This window comes from Equus przewalskii, chromosome 8, assembly GCF_037783145.1.
Source record: "Equus przewalskii isolate Varuska chromosome 8, EquPr2, whole genome shotgun sequence".
NCBI lineage: Eukaryota > Metazoa > Chordata > Mammalia > Perissodactyla > Equidae > Equus > Equus przewalskii.
The window spans coordinates 45,575,416-45,594,415 of NC_091838.1; the positions used below are offsets into that span (position 1 = coordinate 45,575,416).

General features: G+C 42.0%; 1 protein-coding gene across 7 annotated transcripts in view; it reads left to right on the top strand.

The window, feature by feature from the left end:
• The window catches only part of MATN2 (matrilin 2), a 141,105-nt gene that overhangs the window by 67,858 nt on the left and 54,247 nt on the right, over nucleotides 1–19,000 (top strand). For all 7 annotated transcript variants that reach the window (XM_070631800.1, XM_070631798.1, XM_070631799.1 and 4 more), the window contains one exon: nucleotides 12,646–12,768. In XM_070631800.1, the coding sequence (XP_070487901.1) occupies nucleotides 12,646–12,768 (123 nt within the window). The remainder of the gene's footprint in view (nucleotides 1–12,645; nucleotides 12,769–19,000) is intronic.

Consider the following 19,000-nt stretch of genomic DNA (forward strand, 5'->3'; position numbering starts at 1 on the left):
GCCCCCCCCCCCCATTAATTTTCTCTTTTTCAGGAGAAGCATAAAGATATCTTTAGGTGACCTGGTTTTGGATCTCATCACTGTCCAGATAACCCTCTTCTGGACACCAGTTGGTCAGTGTCTCAAAATGTGCCCTTTCGTTCAAAGACTACATCAAGCACATTAAATAATCTTACCTTCGAAGTTCTGCCCATGTGAGCAATTTGGAATGTACTGGAAGCCAGCTTTGTGGATTCTTCTGTCCTCCTAAGAGTCTTCTGCATCTGATACCATTGTATGAGATATGTGCAAAAGCGTTAGCATAGTGCCTAGCCCATAGGCCTCAATAGAAGTTCATGTCCTTCTCTTTCCTTATTTAAAAAAAAATAGAGAAAAAAATCCTAATGAAGTGTGCCTGTCTTCACACGTCTATTTCCCTCCACCTTCCCCTCCCCTTGAATTCCTTTCCCACTAACAAGAAAGATCTTTATATTGTTTCCTTTTATTTTTTTAAATAAGGAATTTTTCTTTCCTGTCTCTCTCTTCTCGCATATTTAGTCTATCTGGAAGAATAATGAAAACGCAACATTTAGAAAACTGCACTTGGCAAAAAAAACATGAAGTTTCTCATCCAGTTTTCTCATTTTTTTCTCTCTCAAGAACCATACCAAATGCATTTTACTGCTTTCATTCTTCAGATATGTTCCTAACATTATTTTTCCAAAGCTACATAAGTGGTTTACTAGCTTTCATATTAGAGTTTAGTCAAGGGGCATGATCCAGAAAACCAGTCACATTATTGAAGAGAGAAAAGAAAACTATAACTAACATCCCTCATGAATTTAGATACAAAAATTCTTAAAAACTTATCAAATAGAATCCATGTATATATAATATAATCGAGACTAAATGGGGTTTATCCCAAGAATGCAAGGTTGGTTTAACATTAAAAAATCAATTAATATTGCCAGCCCCATGGTGTAGTGGTTAAGTTCGGCATTCTATGCTTCAGTGGTCCAGGTTCTTGGGTTTGGATCCCGGGTGCAGACCTACACTACTTGGCAGCCATGCTATGGTGGTGACCCACATACAGAATAGAGGAAGATTGGCAACAGATGTTAGTTCAGGGAGTATCTTCCTCGGGGCGGGGGGGGGCGGGGATCGATTAATGTAATTCACCATATTAACAGACTAACAAATGAAAAAAACATATGATCATTTCAATAAATGCAGAAAAAGTATTGGACAATACCCAACATTCATTCATGATAAAAATTCTCAGCAAACTAGGAATAAAAGGAAAATTCCTCAACCTGATAAAGGGCATCTATGAAAACACCTACAGTTAACATCATGCTTAAGAATGAAAGACTAAATGCTTTCCTCCTGAAATCAGGAACAAGACAGCATGTCCAGTCTCACCACTTCTATTCAGCATTGTACTGGAGCCTCCAACTGATAGAGTAATGAAATAAAAAGAAATTAGAGAACCGTACAGATTGGAAAGGAAAAAGTAAAACTGTCTTTATTCACAGACTATGTTATTGCTTATGTATAGAAGCTGATGGAATCTTCCAAAAAGCTATTAAATTAATAAATGAATTTAGCAATGTTGCAAGATAAAAAGTCAATACACAATATTATTTGATTGTATTTTTATATACTGGCAACAAAAATCAGAAATTGACATTTTAAAAATACCATTTACAATAGCATTGGAAATATGTAAATTAGGGATAAATTTGACAAAAGATGTTCATGATCTATACACTGAAAAAAGAACAAAAGATTTCTGCAATAAATTAAAGACCTAAATAAATGGAGAGATATACCGTATCATAGAATGGAAGACTTAATATTGCTTAGATGCAATTCTTTCTAAATTGATATATAGAGTCAAAGCAATCCCTGTTAAAATCTTAGTAGACTTTTTTGGGGTAAAACTGACAATCTGATTCTAAAATATGTAAGAAAATGCAAAAAAAAAAACCCCATAGAATAGTCAAATACAGTCGATTCTCCTTAAGCACAGTAGTTACAATTTATAAGTCTCTGTGAACATTGAGCCAGTGATTACTGGATCATGTTCCAAGGGGAAATACAGGGTTAGGTTCCTGCGAGCTTCTGGCTATGACGTTTCATCAATCAATATAAACCTTGTTTTACATAACCTTTCTTTATGTGTGTTTCTGTTTAAAGACAGCTTATTGAGTATATATTGTTGATTCATTAACTTTGAACTCATAGCCAGCAGCACTATGACTTATGCCTGATTGAAGCTCATCTAACACACATCTTTTCTCTGTAAGGCACAGCACAGCCTTCTTGCACTTAGGAACCCTAGACAGCATTCCAGCACTGCTCTTGGGACCCATTTTAAATAGTGAAATCACCAACAAAAAGCAAAAAAATGCAAAAAATATGGCACTAAGGAGGACACAAAAAGAACTCTTGTTTACAGTATGAGAACTCAAACAAGGCAAAAGATCACCTTGTTTGACCTTAGCTGGGAAAGTGTACATCAGGTGACTCAAAGTTTTTACCACTCTGCACACATCCACCAATGGCCACAAAAATCCTGCAAGTATTGATTTTGGATTACAAGTAAATTTTAGCCAGTAGGTGAATTTGAAAATATGGAATCTGCAAAAAAATGAAGATCAACTAAAATTATGAAAAAAATAAAGTTGGGAGATTTAAATTACCTGATTTCAAGGCTAATTATAAAGCAACAGGAATCAAAACAGTGTGGTTTTGGTGTAAAGATGGACATCAATGGAACAGAATATAATCCAGAAATAGACCCATACATATATGGTGGAATGTTTTTTGACTAAGATGCCAAGGCAATTCATGGGGAGAGAATAATGTTATCAACAAATGATGCTGCAACAATTGGATTGTCATGTGCAAATAAATGAACCTTGACGCTTACCTCACACCATATACAAAAATTAATTCAAAATGAATTTTAAATCTAAATGTAAGATGGAAACAATTAAATGTCTAGATGAAAATGTAGGAAAACATTTCGATGACCCTGGGTTTGGTAAGGATTTTTAAAATAGGACAGACGCTAAATATAAAAAAAAACCCTCAATATATTGAACTTTATCAAAATTAAAGCAGTTGCTCTTCAAAATACATTGCTACTAAAATGAAAAGGCAAGCCACAGACTCGGATAAAATATTTGTAAAACATATATCCAACAAAAAACCTTAGAATATATAAAGAATTCTTAGAACTCAATAGTAGGAAAATAACCCAGTCAAAATGGACAAAAGATTTGAACAGACACTAAACCAAAGAAGAGATATGGATGGCAAAGAAGCATGTGAAGAGATGCTCAACCTTATTAGTCACTAGGGAAATTCAAATTAAAACCACAATAAGGTACCACTATACTTCCACTAGATTGGGTAAATTTTAAAATATTGACCATACCAAGTGTTGACAAAGTTGGGAACAGGAATTATCATTGTTCCTCATGGGAATGTAAAATGGTTCAACCACTTTGGAAAACAATTTACCAGTTTTTTACAAAGTTAAATATGTACCTACCGTATGACCCAGCCATTCCACTTTTAGGTATTTACCCAAAAGAAATTAAAGTTTATGTCCAAACAAAGATTTGAATGCGAGTGTTCATGACAGCTTTACTTGCAATAGCCCAAAAGTGGAAACAATCCAAATGTCCATCAATAGGTGAATGGATAACAAATGTGGTGTATGCGTACAATGTGAAGAAAGAACTATTGACACATGCAGCAAGCTGGATGAATCTCAGAATAACCATGTTGAATGAAAGGAACCAGACAAAAAAAGAGTACATACTATGTAATCCTATTCACATAAAGTTTTAGAAAATGGTAACTAATCAATGTGACAGAGAGATTAGTGGTTGCCTGGGGCCAGAGGGAAGGGTAAAAAAGGGGCACCAGGAAACTCTGGAGGTTTGGAGGTGATGAATATGTTCCTTATCTAGATTATGGTGATGATATGTTGATACATCAAATTTATCAAATTGTATACTTTAAATATGTGCAGTTTATTGTATGTCATTTATAACTCAATAAAGCTGATATATATATATAGATATATATAGTCAGAATGAGGTAGTTTGGGAAGGTAAGTGGTGCTGAAACAAAAGGTTACAAGAGAAGAGATCAGAGAAAGAGTCATGGACAATCAGGGAAGGCGTTATGGATGAGGGGGGTTTTCTAACAAGTCAAAGAAGAAAAGAAGAGAAATGCATGGTTTGTCATCTTTAGGGGATGCTAAGTAGACCAGACTGCCTGTCTGGAATAGCTTGTTTGGGGCACTGGTGGGGGATGAGGGAAGAAATGTAAGCTGGAGCAAATTATGGAGCAATTTGCTCAAGCTGAATTCCATCAGCAGTCTTTGTGGGTGGGGGCTGAACAGAGGGTGTCAAAGATAAAACCACATTTTAGTAAATTGAGTCGAACAATAATGTATACATGGGATTACAGTTAGGTAGAGAGTGTAGGCAGACATACCGTCCATCCACTCAGCCATTTATTCATTCAGTACTTACTGATTCCTCTTCATGAACCAGGCACTCTTATGGGGTGGTAGGAGAAAAATGAGTTTCTCTTATATGTTTGAGACCCAAGCAACTCGGATCTTGGCTTCCCTTGTGCTCTGCATATGCAGGGCAGAATATGAAAGATGCAGTTTGCAGTTCTAATCAGTTCAGTCAATTCAGTGCACGTGTTTCTTATGCCCACAGAATTAATTAGGAGACCGCAGCTATAATCCCCGCCCCAGGGAGGAGCTTATGGCATAGGATGGGGGATGGTGGGTGGGGGATGGAGATAGAATTTAGACTGACAGATACCTTAAGAGAGGAAGCCTGGGTTTGAGGGAAAACTGGTGAATCTGGGAAGGAGCTGACACAAGTAGTGGGTGCAGCCAGAGATGGAGGATTAGAGTTAAAGGAAAATGCATGACTGGATGTGCTTGGTGCTGGTAATTGACCCTGAAAATGGATGCAACCTTGGAGGGAGAAAAGGGGTGTGGAAAGGGAACGTCAGGGTCTGAGCTTTGGGGCAGCCCACAGTCAGAGCGTGGAGCAGGAGGGGAATAGCGAGCCGCCTGCAGCCCGGAGCTTCCCCTCAACGCTGGCTGCTGGGCCCGACATCTTGGAGAGCACTATGTGCAGTTTTCTCACCCTCTGGTTGTACAGGGCACAGGGTTAAAAAAAAAAGGGAATCTGGCATGAGTAGAGCCCTATGGGAGACACGGGAGAGCCGAGCTGACTAAATGTGAGTGGAGAAATGCCAGTTGTGGAAGAATTATTACACATCGGGGGAAAATGAGTTTGACCCTCATGCAGCTTCTTCTCTGCTTTCCTGTTTTCCCAATGACCTAGACGAGTGGTTCTCAAAGTGTGGTCCCCCTGACAGCAGCTTCAGCTTTGTGGGGAATCTTGTTAGAAATGCAAATTCCCAGGCCCTACCCTAGACCCCCTGAATCAGGGACTCTGTGGGTGGGGCCGAGGAATGTGTTTTAACAAGCCTCTAGGGGATTCTCATGTAAGCTCAAGTTTTAAAACCACTGACCTGGATGTCTTGAACTAGATCTTTCCCTGGGAGATTCATTCAGTAGGGAGTTTATGTTAAGCATGTGATGATGTGACAGCCGTTGCAAAATTGCAAAGCACTCACATTTATGGTTTTGATCAACCTCATTCGGTCAGATTTACTTATGTTTTAAGGGTTTATTTTGGGGATCCTCCCCTCTTTCTTTTCCCTTCTCTAAAGAAAACCGGAATCTTGTTAGTGAATAGGCGAATTGATTGTAAAAGAATTAAACTGTTGGAGAAAGGGATGCAAGGCACAGCTGGAGTCTGCCTGAAAGAACAGGATTTCTCGATGGCGTTCGGACTGTTTTGTTTCTTCCAGCGCAGAAGCACAAGGCCGATGACTCACATTGACTGTTGAAAACTTTAAACCCAAACTGCAGCTGTCAAAATAAGATTAGTGCTTTCAGACAGGAGGAAAGGGGAGGATGGTCCCCAAAACTCAGGCTTGGGTTTTGCCTGTGTTTGTGGCGCCCTAACTCTGAACGAGATTGCGGGCTGGAGCAGGTGGAAACCCCACTGTTTCCCACTTGAGGGAAATAACAGCCCTAATAATACATTTCTCTTCTCTTTTGCTGTGATAAATAATTTCTGATTTCTACGTTGCAGGCTGAATAGCAGGAGCTATAAAAAAGTGGAACGTGTGTTTAAAGGTGTTCATTTTGATTTAACTCCAAAGGAGAGATTAAATTGGTGTCAACAGCATGCAGTGTGACTCATCTAAAATTCTGAAAAGTTGGTGAAAACCCTTTGATTTCGCTCAGGATGATGTCAGCCACAGCAGCCACAGGCTTTGTCTTGTGCTCCTCGTCCAACGTAACCAGATGAAAGTTTTCCAAGTTCTCCGGGCTGAGGCGCCGGATCAGGGTTTTGAGATCACAAATGAAGGAGGGCACTTGAATCTAGGGTGCATGGAAGCCTCGGAGGAAACACTAGGGATGGATCTGAGCACAGTTTGGGCTCTTAGCTATCAAATCCTCACTGATTAATTGCACCTGGGAAGACTGAGAAGCCGCAGTTAATTTCTCCCCTGAAGTCCTCCAGGCACCTGGAGAAGCATTGCCGACTGTCAGCTAAGTGCTAGCGATTGCCTGCTGACAAGGCATGGCTTGAGTTTGGTGAGATCTTTTGTGATAAAATTCAAAATTGCTTACTTTGCTGTATTAGATCAATTCAGTCTAGAACTCACAAACCAAACATATGATATGTTGATGTTATTTAAAGAAATCTAAATCTAATGTCCATGTGTGGGGTTTTCACAGGCACGCAATAAAGTGACACTATATTAGAATTGTGACGTAGGCAAAATCTGGTTGGGGTCCACCTCTCCTCCATGCTTGACTAGGCCTGTGCCACCAAGACCTCTCTTTACCCCAGTCTAAGGAAGAAGGAGACTAAGGTTTGCTGAGCACCTACTGTCTGTCTGGGGATTTGCTCATCAAAATTATCTCATTTAGCCCTGCAATAAGATGTTTTTCTCCACTTAGTTATTTAAGCTCTATAAAAACTGATTCTCATAGAAATCACTTTTGTGAAGTCGCATAAGTCACCAGGCTAAAGCCAGGTCCGGCTCCAAAGGCAATATTCTTTTCATTCTGATTGCCTCACTCCCACCCTGTCTAAAGGAATGTAACTGCCCTTTATCTCCTCCTCCAAGGCTCAAATCCCTTCATCCCTGCTTTTTCATATTACCTTGCTCAGGTCCTTATGTAAACTAATCTTTTCAGTGAGACTGCCTTCTGACCTCACAATTTAAACCGGAAGCTCCCTTCCCTCTGCACTCCCAACTCCCTTTTCATGCTTCATTTTCTCCTGTAGCTCTTATAAGATCTAACATAACACATGGCTTTACCTGTTTATTTTATTTATGTCTGGCCCCTATGGGCGGTGTGCTGGTAAATGTTTAACAACCAGGTCTCCAGGGGGGAAATCTCCGATTTGTAATGTTCACCAATTCCCGTGGTGTAAATACTGCCACCATAGCCGATGTCAAGCTACCCACTTGGCCTTGCTGAATGCAGAGCTGGGAAGAGGTGTGCGCAGTCTGTCGTGGGAGTCAGCAAGGGCTGGCTCCCGCACACCACTGTCTCCCTGCTCGAATATCAGCTCCTTGGGGACAGGGATCCACGGACTGATTTTTCATCTATTTTATTCACTGTTGTTTTCCCAGCTCTTTGAACAATTTGACAAATTAATTAATTCATTCTGTCATTCAAATATATTTTTAAAAACTGGCCTGATACCATGTTAGATATTTGAGGTCCAGGCTGAACAAAGCAAGCACAGCCCTCACATGGCAGGGGAAATCAACGTCACATAATCAGTTGCAAATTAAGTGTTAAATTACAATTGTGGTGAGGGAAGCTATGAGGGAGAACTTGACCTCTAACAGGGACTGGTCAGATAAGAGCCCCCGAGTCCTCCAGGTTGGCAGCTGTCAAGACAAAGCCACAGATGTCCACTAAGCACCTGCTGTGTGAAAGGTAACCTGAGGAACACCCAGACTTACCCTGTCCCTCTCAGAGCTTACAGCCTTGGTAAGACTGATGAGGGAGGAACTCCTGACAATGCTGTGTTTGTGTAACATGGACGAGGGCTCATTCGTCCATTCACAAGAACTTACCAAGCACCAACAGTGTGCCAGCGCTGTGCTGGGTCCTGGGGAGGCAGCAGACAACAAGGCAGCCCAGTCCTTAGCTGTCGTGACAATTCTTCTGGTGTCTGCAGCTGGGGGCTGGCTCCCAGTGTCACTGTACTCTGAGCTCTCTTCTGGTATGGGCATACCTCTTGCTGGGGACGAGGAGAGGCACAGAGACTCGGGGAGCGTTCTGTTCCCATCTCACTCATCTTCCCAGGACCCCATTTCTGATGGGGGAGAATATTTTTAGGACTCTAGGACCCTGCTGTGATGCAGGGGGTATGGGCATTTATCACTGTTGTTTCAGCAGAGGAACACTTATGGAGCACCAGCTACATGTGCTAGGACTCTGCGCTAGGCTCTGGGGAATCAAAACTGAATCAGATCAGCTCACGTGCCAGGCATATGATCCGTCCTTTCAATACCATAGGATAAATGCATCAGTGCTAGAGTGGAGCCATGTGTGTAGTGCTAGAGGAGCCCAGAGGAAGGAGCCTCTAAGCCCAGCCAACCTGGAGAAGGCTTCCTGGAGGAGGTGACATTTGACAGAAGTCACGAGCCATAAGTGGGGGCAGGTGGAGAAGGTGGAAGGGTGATGGGAACTCTGAATCCACTGCTTCTCCCATCCCACAGGATTTAATCACCCTTCAGTGAAATCCTCCCAGGCTGTGAGAAAAAGTGCTGTTTTTCAAAAGCACGAGGCATCATCCAAAAACATCTGTATTTGTTTCAAATGGAAGTGACCACTGCCAGAAAAACAACAAAGTTGTTTTGTCAGAACCTAGTCTGTATTTATTCCTTGGTCTTTGTTTAATAAAATTAATTCCTCAATGGTTTCCCTTGGGACAGTACAGATCACTAGTGGCCATAAATCCTCAGCGTTCTAAAAACAGTATGAAAGGACAATACACAGTGAAGCCAACTGACAAACTGGCTGTTTGTGGGACCATCCTTCTGGAATGCGAGCGATAAGCCTTCTGTTCCTACCACACTTTGCACCCTCACGCAGTGTCTGCGCTTCTTTCAGCCTCTTGGAGAGGGGACCCAGGACAGCAATAATTCTGAGATTTGTTTAAAGGAAGGAACTGAGCCTGGCGGCCTCAGTTAATAAAAGGGAGACTGACTGCTGGGTCTGGGCACCTTCCCCTGGGAGGATTGTGAGGACTTGCTATCTGCTCGGTTTAATGATTCTCAGTCTGGCTGCACACTGGAGTTATCGGGAGAGCTTTAACAAATGCTGCTGCTTGCATCGCACCCCAGCCAGTCCGATTTCAGAGGGGGAGAGATTAGGCCTCAGGATTTTCAAAAGGTCTCCAGATGGTTCTAATGGGCGGCTGAGGTCGGGCACTGCTGCTTCTGTAGCCCAGACCTTGCAATTATTCATGGACTGTCTTGCGGGCATCCGGCCCATGTACTGAAAGGAATAAACATTTCATTGCCTCTCTACCTACCCTGTGGGGGAAGCCTTTCGGAAAAAAGGTTATTGCTTCAAGGTCCTGCTTTCGAAATGCTACTTCAAAGGGGTTCTTTCATGTTGGTTTTTTTCATTACTATAAAAACTCTTGTTAGAAAATTTGAAAACAGATCATTATAAGTAAGAGAATAAAAACCACCTATACTCTCACCACTCCTTTGTAACCACCATTGGGGAGGTTCCTGTCCCCCAGCTTCAGAGATGGGCTTGAGATTTGCAGGGGAACTTTGTTTCAGTGTGCTGGGGCATCGTTTTCCAGCCATCAGGGCCTTGTGCAGGGCCTCTCCCCTCCCTATTAGGGAGCTTAGAGTCTGGCAAGGGAGACACAGGAAATACATCACTACGTCAATGCTGGTGTAATTAACACTGTGATATGTGCTAAGAGGGAAAAGGACAGAGGCTCTCTGACAGCCGATGGGTGAGACCAAAAGCTCTGAAGAACAATTGAAGGTCCTCATATCAAGAGATTAACTTCCCCATCAACATGCAGGCAAACCAAAGCTATTTCAGCGGGGAATTCAGAAAACGACCGCTGTTCCTGAACAAAGCAGTGGTTCCCATTTAACTGTGCTAGAAGTCCTTGAAGTTTCCCAGAGCCAACAGAAACTGTGATGCAGCCAGACTTATCCTTCTAAAGCACAACTCAGGTGAAATAGCCTGTTTCCTTTTTCAGGATTTTACCTTGAGTGGTCCCCACGGCCTGCTGAATGGAGTGTGGACTACTCAGCCTGCTTTAGGCCCCCACCGTCTGGCGTCAGTTGTCCTTCTGATCCTCCCTCCTGCTGGTTCCCCTGGGGTTCCCGGGGTGGAATGCAGCTGCCACACCTGTCCTGCTTCCCTCCACTTCTGCCCATTTACTCCCGCTGTTCCTGCAACCCAGAGTGCCGTTTCCCTCTCTCCCTTCTTTCACACTTGCCTGCTGGCCTTTTCCTATCCATCCTGGACTGGTGGTAATCCATGCCCATTCTGGACTCCCATTGTATTGACAGCATCTCTCTTATGGATTTCTATCGTTTTCTGTCTTGTATTTTAGTTATTTAGGTTGCATCTGGTAGCCACTCTGGCCTTTCCTGTCCTCAAATGGGGCCAGTTTGTTCCACCTCGGGACCTTTGCATTCGCTGTGCTGTCAGTCAGGAACATTCTTCCTAGACCTTCACGTTACTAACTCTTAGGACTCAAACTACAGGACAGCAGGAACCCCTGTGTCTGTTTGGTTCACACTACATCCCCAGCACCTGGGACAAAGTAGGTGCTTCATTTATTGAATAAATGAAGAGTACTCAATGATTCAGATTTTTCCTAGATTTCTGGCTTGTCACAAATCTGTAGGTTTTGTCATTATTCAATTATTCTCTATGATTTTTACATGAGCTAAAGTATTTTCTGGTTATTGGTGCTTTTCCTTATCTCTAAATCCATTGGAAATCTCAATTGGAATTCCCAGTTGGAAGTCTAAGACATAAATACTAATAAGAGATAAAGGAATTTGCCTCTGTAATTTTTTGTTCTACTTTATTGATTTGCGAATGAAAATATTTCTTTTAGCATTTTAAAACCAGAATCTTTGTTCATGGACTCTAAGATTTCAGCATTTTTTAATATTATGATGTAGATTTTATTTTTGAAATTATTTAGTGCATTTAGTAGAGGTGATGAATAAATCAGCTTTACATTTTTATCAATTTGATACTTTGTATTTCTTTAAAAGCATAATAAAGTATGAAACTCAAAGACCTAGGAGATTAAAGTGTAGTCATTGGATTCAGGGATTAATCAAGCTTTCTAGTTAATTGAGTTTTTACCATAACTGTCATAGTAATAACTTTTAAGCAGAGAAAATTCTTTTTAATATATCAATCCCTTTAATGCTCTCTGATTTTCTCCAACTTTAATGGTAAAGTCACTAGAAGAGCTAGTTATGAAACCAAGCTGTTCTCCTGGCTGAGAAATAATATCATCATGTCAGCCTGTTTCTGCAAAGGAGAGACTGAGTCAGTGATGGATTGAAAATGCCTTTAACCTTTTCATCCTCTGATATATTCTTAGTTCCACTGTAGTCAATGCATTCCTTGAATGCATTCTTACATGGCATTTGAATAAGTAGCCAGGGCTCAGCACTTTGTGGGCAAATAATGAATATAGTTAATAACTATATTTCTTTTTCCCCCTAGTAATCATCCTTTTCCTAGTAAATGTCTTTTTCTCCCTAGTAATCTTTGTTACTTCTACCTAACCTCCTTTGGCTTCCCATTTTCCTTACGTGTTACTGGGATGAATAAATAGAGCACAAAGAGGATTTTCAAAGATACTTCTGGTAGACAAATGGAATGAGGGAAATTACATCCAAAGGGCCTGAGGCAGACTTGGAATAAGGGGCTCTTCTTAGACCTGCCGTGCTTTTGGTGGAGAAGCAGGTCTTTCCACTGTGCCCTCTCTCAGCTTCCCCATCTGCAAAATGTCAGAGACAGTGCCACGTTGTCTCAGCGTAAATCAATGAGACTGTGATTACAAAGCATTTTAGTTCTCAAAGAACAGGAATGGTCCTTGATGCAGTCACGTGCAAATGCCTGCTCATGACAATTTACGGTTCTCAAGAACCATCAAAATGTTTTCAGAGCACTTTCACTGACATAGGAAAAATACAAATTGATGTTAAAGTCACTTAATGCATTTAATAGAGGTAAATAATTCCAACTTTGAAAAATATATTTTTATATATGCATAGAAATTCACCAAAATGTTAACAGCAGTTGCCTCTGGGTGTTAGGATTCCAAGTGGGAGAATTATAGGCAGATTTTCTTTTATATATTTTCCACTATGATCATACATCAATACTTACAATGTTTTTAAAAGTATTTTAGCAAGTGCTGTGGAGTTGCTTGTTGCCTGGCCCTGTGCTGAGGGTCACCTCCTTCGGAGCTGTGTTCTAATGGCGCGACTTTGCCTCAGTCCAGGATCTGTGTGCGGTGGAGGACCACGGCTGTGAGCAGCTCTGTGTGAATGTGCTGGGCTCCTTCGTCTGCCAGTGCTACAGTGGCTACACCCTGGCCGAGGACGGGAGAAGGTGTGTGGGTGAGTATTTCCCCCAGCCCTGCTTAATGAGGAAGGGCAAGCTAAGCACAGGAGGGAAGGGGAGGCCCCCACATATCCAATTGCTCTCCTTTGGCTTTCAATAAATTACTCAGTTCTCTGGACTGGTTGTTAGAATTTGAACTTTAAAGACTGCATTTATGACTGAGGTTAGCATTTTCTCATTCTGGGTCCTCAGAAAAAGGTATATTTAAGATAATCTAAGTAAATACAATTGTCCATTACTGCCTCCCTTGAAAAGGACTGGGCAGATTTTCATCAAATTTGGAGGATATGTTTCGGATGGCCTGCCTTCAATATAGCTCATGCGTTATACATGAAATTCACTTGGTAGTGGGCAGGGTTGCTGAGCAGCACCTCAAAGACGTAGGCAGCCTTCCTCCTAAGTATTAGATCTGCAGTTCAGTGACAGGGTCAAGAGACCACCAGGAATAAGAGCCCAGCCATTCTAGTAAGACACAATGATCAGAGAACACAAACGGTAGCCTCAAACACAAGCCGAGGTAAGAAGTCTTGAGGGCAGTGCTGGGAACAGCAGGCACCAACTTTCAGTCAGTTGAGTGGCTTCCCACTTGGGCGACTTCACATTGCATGACCCAGTGAAAGGTAGGAAAGGCAGGGGTGGCATCTGATTTCTTCAGTGATGGATAGTGGTTCTCCTCAGCACCTGCAGTGCAAGCCCGCAGATCTCTAATGTGCGTGTGGCACCTCCCAGGTTGTCTGCAAAGCCCTTATAACTTGCAGGTCTCAGTCACCCTTCTACTAACAAACTATGCCTGGCAGATCGTAGGTCTTCAGAAACTGAACTGGATACTTATGAGGCAGAAAATCTGGAAGGAAAGGAAGGAAAAGGACTTGACTGACATCAGAACTGGAACGTATAATTTCTAACTCTAAATCCTGCATTTTCTGCTCCATATCCCATTGTTTTCAGGGGCCCTGTTATGTCTTGCTTCCCTCAAACAGTGAATGATTATTCTTTTGCACATAGAATTTACATTTTCTAGCACACCTTGATTCTTAGCTAGGGATGCGGAAGGAAAAAGCAACAAAACAAAGCATGTGGGTGGTAGCCTGCTCTTTGTAGGTGAGTGATGACAGTATCATGGATTTGTGTGTTTTCATACACTGATGGGGGTGAAAACCGTCCTCATCAGAGGTCTACAAATGGAAGTGGTCTACTATGCCTTAGAGTTGTTTTGTTTTCTTCTTAATCTGTGGTAGCGAACATGACAGGTGGCAGGGTACCATGTCCACTAACACTGGCAAAAAAGAAGCCAATATGTAAACACCAACTCATTATTTTTGCTTCATTAATTTTTATTATGCAAGTAATGTACTTTCATTGAGGAACTTAGATGAGAAAATCACTATTAGTAGTTTGTTGTATTTTATGCCAGACCCTTCCCCATATAAATATCTACTTCAAAACATTTTGTTAATGTTTAACAAAATGAGGTCATACTATCTATTTTGTTTTACACATATTTTTTTCCCTTACCTGTTGTTAAATGGTTAGAAGTTTTGGGTGCCGTTGGGTCAGAAGGAAGTCAGGCCATTGGGAGTAAGGCCATTGGATGAGCTTCAGGAAACAGGGCCAAGGTGTCTGGTTGATTAGGGTGAGGGAAGGCACAGGGAGGGCCCAGATCTTGCGTGGGTGACAGGGAGTAGATGAAGCAGGGGTGATAGACGCCATGGCTGGGGCAGGAGACTTGCCTTGGCCCTTGGGAAACTGGAGGGTAGTGAGGAACCCAGTTCTCTGAGTGTTGCCAAGTAATTGCCTAATCATCCCTGTGTAGTAGTGAACCTTTGTGTCTCTAAGGGTTTTGCTATAACTTCTGGGATTGATGTTTATTGAAGAACCACAAGCGTGACAGTAGATGCTATGGCTACAAGGGAGCAATTGTGGGCTATGTTTATTAGAGATGGGCATTTTTCTTGCTGCTGCTATCAGCATGTAAGGATGTCTTCCTTTCCTCAGGGTGGGGTCCAAGCAGAAGAGTGGAAAATGGGAGAGACTCTGTGCTACCCAGGCCTCATCTATCAGATGATCCTATCATCCTCCTCCTCAACCAAGCACCTGACCCGGTAGAGGCTGGGAGCGAGATGATTAAGAGGTGGTGAATCTTTGTTGCCAGTTGCCTTGGTCAGGGAGACTGGACAAATTCTTAAAAGGTCATTGCTGCTTGATAGAGCTGTGCTGAGTGCAAAGCAAATGATGGAGATAATGGAGGCTACAGAAGGTCAGAGAAGAGGGACATCCTAATGGCTGGGGTGGGGAAGATCTGGATAGGGAAGAAAAAGTAGCAGTTGGGCAAATGTCCAAGGCAAGGGAAGACATGAAAGGCAGTGACAGTGTGGAGGCGGCAGTGCTCTCAAAGCTTGAGGGCTGAGTCTGGGTTGGGAGGCGCAGGCCTTGCTCCTAGGAGCAGGCAGATCGGGGAGTGACTGTCGCAGTGAGATTGCCAAATTGTAAAGCTGAATAGTCTAACCTGAGGACATCAGTCTGAAGGGACTTGTCAAAGACGGAGACTCCGGGTGTCAGACTGAGGGCAGGAAATTCAGGGGAGAGCAAAGGCTGGTTGGGACCCTGGAAGAATTCCATTACCAGCTGGTCTGGGTGGCCTGTGTGTAGATGGGCAGGGAATGGTAAGAATGTGGTGACCATAAATCCCAGTTAATCCAGGACAATCCCAGTTTATGCCTGTTGGCTCAGTTCTCAGTAGCACTCCCTTTCACTTTCGAAGGGGTTCCAGCTTGGATGATAAACCCTAGTTAAGGCCAGCCAGCCTGACTTAAACTGTTGAGGAGATTGGCTATGTCAAAGCAGAGAATTCCTGCAGGTGTGAAGTAGGAGATGAAGTTGAAGATATCAGGTGGAACCAGAGTGTTCGGGGCTTTGAAAATCAGTCTAAAGAGTCTGGACTTTCTCTCTGAAAAAGAGATTCTAATTCTCTGAAAAGGATCCTAATTGGGAGGGACAAATGCAAGGCATCATTTTAGGAAACTTAATCTTGTGGCAAATTGCAGGATAAATTCCAGGAGGAAGGTGGTGAGGGATGGAAAGACCAGTTAGGAGACTATGGTAATCCTCAGGTGAGAGATGACAAGAGCCAAGCTTTGAGACGTGACCAGAGGAATGGAGAGGGAAGAAGGAAGGGCAGAAAGAAGGCGCTATAAATAAAGGGGAGAAGAAACAGTTTGAGCTTCCACGATTCTGGGAGTGATGGCAACAGCAAAGGAAGAATGATGGGCACAGATTTTTGGAAAAGATAATGAGTAGTTTTAGACAAAATGAGCTTGAAGTTGAGGTGGGACACCAACAAGGACGTGTCAAGAGGGAGCAGAAAACAGAGCTAACACCAGAGGGAGAGGTCAGAACGAATGATGCAGTCAGGAAGCAGCATAGTCTATTTCCTTCTACATTTTAATTTCTGTGTATTTTTTCATTTTAAATGTTTGTTTATGGGTTTTTTTGCTTGTTGTGAAGGCATCTGGACCTTCAATACAGTGAGACCTGGCCCCAAATCCCAGTTATGCTACTTACTAGTCCTGTGTCTTTGAGTAAGTCATTTAGTTTTCTGACCTCAGTTTTCTCATCTATAATATAGAGTAATAATACCTACATCAGTGGGTTTTGTGAAATTAAATAAGATAATGAGTAAAGTTCCTAATACACGCTAGGCAATTTTCATTATTGTTATTACTACAACATATTATTATCATTTCCTGGCTATCATGAAGTATGGAGTGTGGAGAGAGTGAAAGCCTGAGCCTTGGGTGGTAGCCACATGTAGGGAGCAGGAGGGAGAAGTGGAGGCAGGAAAAATATCCATGAAGGCACAGCCTAAGGGCTGCGGGGAGGTGGGACAGAGAGAATCAGAATCATGAATATGGCGGGAAAGAGAATTTCTAGTCCAGGTCAATATGAATGTCATGCTCCAGTGAAGCCAAAGGGAACAAAACTTAGAGAAAAGCCATGGAACTGAGTCATTGATTCATCTCAGCAAACGTTTCCGAACTCTCTGCCAGGCACTCTCCTAGGCCTTAGGGACACAAAGATGATCAGGAGACCATTGATAATGATCAAGAGGGGTGGGGTAAAGGGCAGATTTCAAGACATAGGGAGTGGGTGGTAAGGAAATGGGGACAGCAAGGCCAAACTATTCATTTAAAGACGTTTGCTAGATTCACCATGTCCAGCTACTGGTGAATGGATGCAATGAGTTTCCAGATTCAATACTTCCACAGCAGTGGTTCCAGTATTTTGACTCATCCCAAAATTATGACTGTGACCTGCATGAAAATTCAATTCTTAGCCAGACTAAGGACTTTTTTTGACAACATTCCACACTTCTGAGTTAGTGGAACATTAAATTCAAGTGCCAGAGTCCCATCTCACTAACTGCTCATTTCACTCTGGACCGTACTGAATTTATTTCCACATTCAGGTGAGCAAGGGTGGATTACTGACTAAGGTCCTCCTTTTGCTTTAGTTGAGGCCCCTTGTTTGTAATTCATCAGCCTCCACTAAAGCTGTGTTAATTTCTATCCAAAACTGCATGTTTTTCAAAGACCATATATCTCTGTCTTTGAGGTTGAATTTTCTGCTGTACTTGCTCAGCTGGTTTTTACCAACTGCCTTGTCTTTTGGGGTAACTTTGGTCTTGTTTGCATCTTAACTGCCCAAGCAGATTGTAAACCTTTGGGGGCAGAAGCCACTTACTATACTTTTCATCTGTCATAGAGTGGACTTGAAATATGTTTTCTTGAATCATTGACTGAGGTTGAGTGATTGGTGATAATCTCAAGCATTCATGTTTTTTTTAAAGATCTTTTCCCCTTGAGTGGTTTTTGAATTACAAAATCAATTTTTGCTTATTAAAAAAAGTCAGTGTGCAGACGTGTATAAAGTCAAAACCTGAAAGTCATTCCTCCTCAATTTCATTTCCTGGAGATAATCGCTGCTACAAGCCTGGCTTCTCCTGCCTGCCTTTCTTCTAACACATCTTACGTATGCTATTTGTTTATCATTACCTTCCGGGGGTATAGCACAATGCCTGACACATAGTAATTGCTCAATAGATAGCTATGAAACAAATGAATGGCACTAAGATATCTCTTTACCCTCAAATTCAACCTTATCTGATTAGGGAGGCAGTGTGATAAAAATACAATAAACCACATTGATTGAATGTTGTTAAGTCCTAGGCCCTGTTTGAAATATTTTACATATAATTGCAACAACCCTATGAGGTAGATATTATTGTTATCCACATTTTATAAGTCTTTTAACCTCTCTCTGTTTCATTGGCTTCATCTGTAAATTGAGGATAATAATAATACCTACCTCACTGGGTTGTTGTGAGGGTTAAATGTGTTAATGTGTGTAAAGTGCTTAGAACAGTGCTAGATAAATGTTGGTTAATATTATTACTCTCATTATGATGTCTAATACATGGGCAACTGACATACATTAATTGAATCTGAATCTCTATATCCTTTATGAATTTTTTTCTTCTTATGAATGCTTGCATTTCATAATATGTTGATCAAAAGATCATGTTGAGGTCCATACTCAGAATGATATGCAGCATGGGGATTTAGCATGGGATTACCACTGCCATCAAAGCTCTTCTCTATATTCTCCTGTATCAGTTACCCTCAGTGAGGAGGGGATGGTTGATATTTAAGTTGGGAACAAGGGATGGGAGGATTGATTTTTCTATTGAAAGGTCAGATTTTTAATTCATCAGCTAACTTAGCATGTTTCGAGCATGATCTTCCCCAGCCCCTGAAGATGTTAAGTATTGGATTTCTCCTGTCTTAGTTTACTGGGGCTACCATAGCAAAATACCACAGACTGAGTGGCTTGAACAGCAAAAATTTATTTTCTCGCACTCTGGAGGCTGGGATCAAGGTGCGAGCAGGGTTGTTTCTTCAGAGGCCTCTCTCCTTGACTTGCAGGTGGCCGCCTTCCTGCTGCTCTTCACGTGGTCTTTCCTCTGTGCATGCACATCCCTGGTCCCCTTTTTGTATCCAAATTTCCTCTTCTTCTAAGACAACAGTCGGATTGGATTAGGATCCACCCTGATGGCCTCATCTTAACTTAATCATCTCTTTAAAGTTTCTATCCCCAAATACAGTCACATTCTGACCAACTGGGGGTTTAGACTCCAACATATGAATTTGGGGTGGGGGAGACAAAATTTAG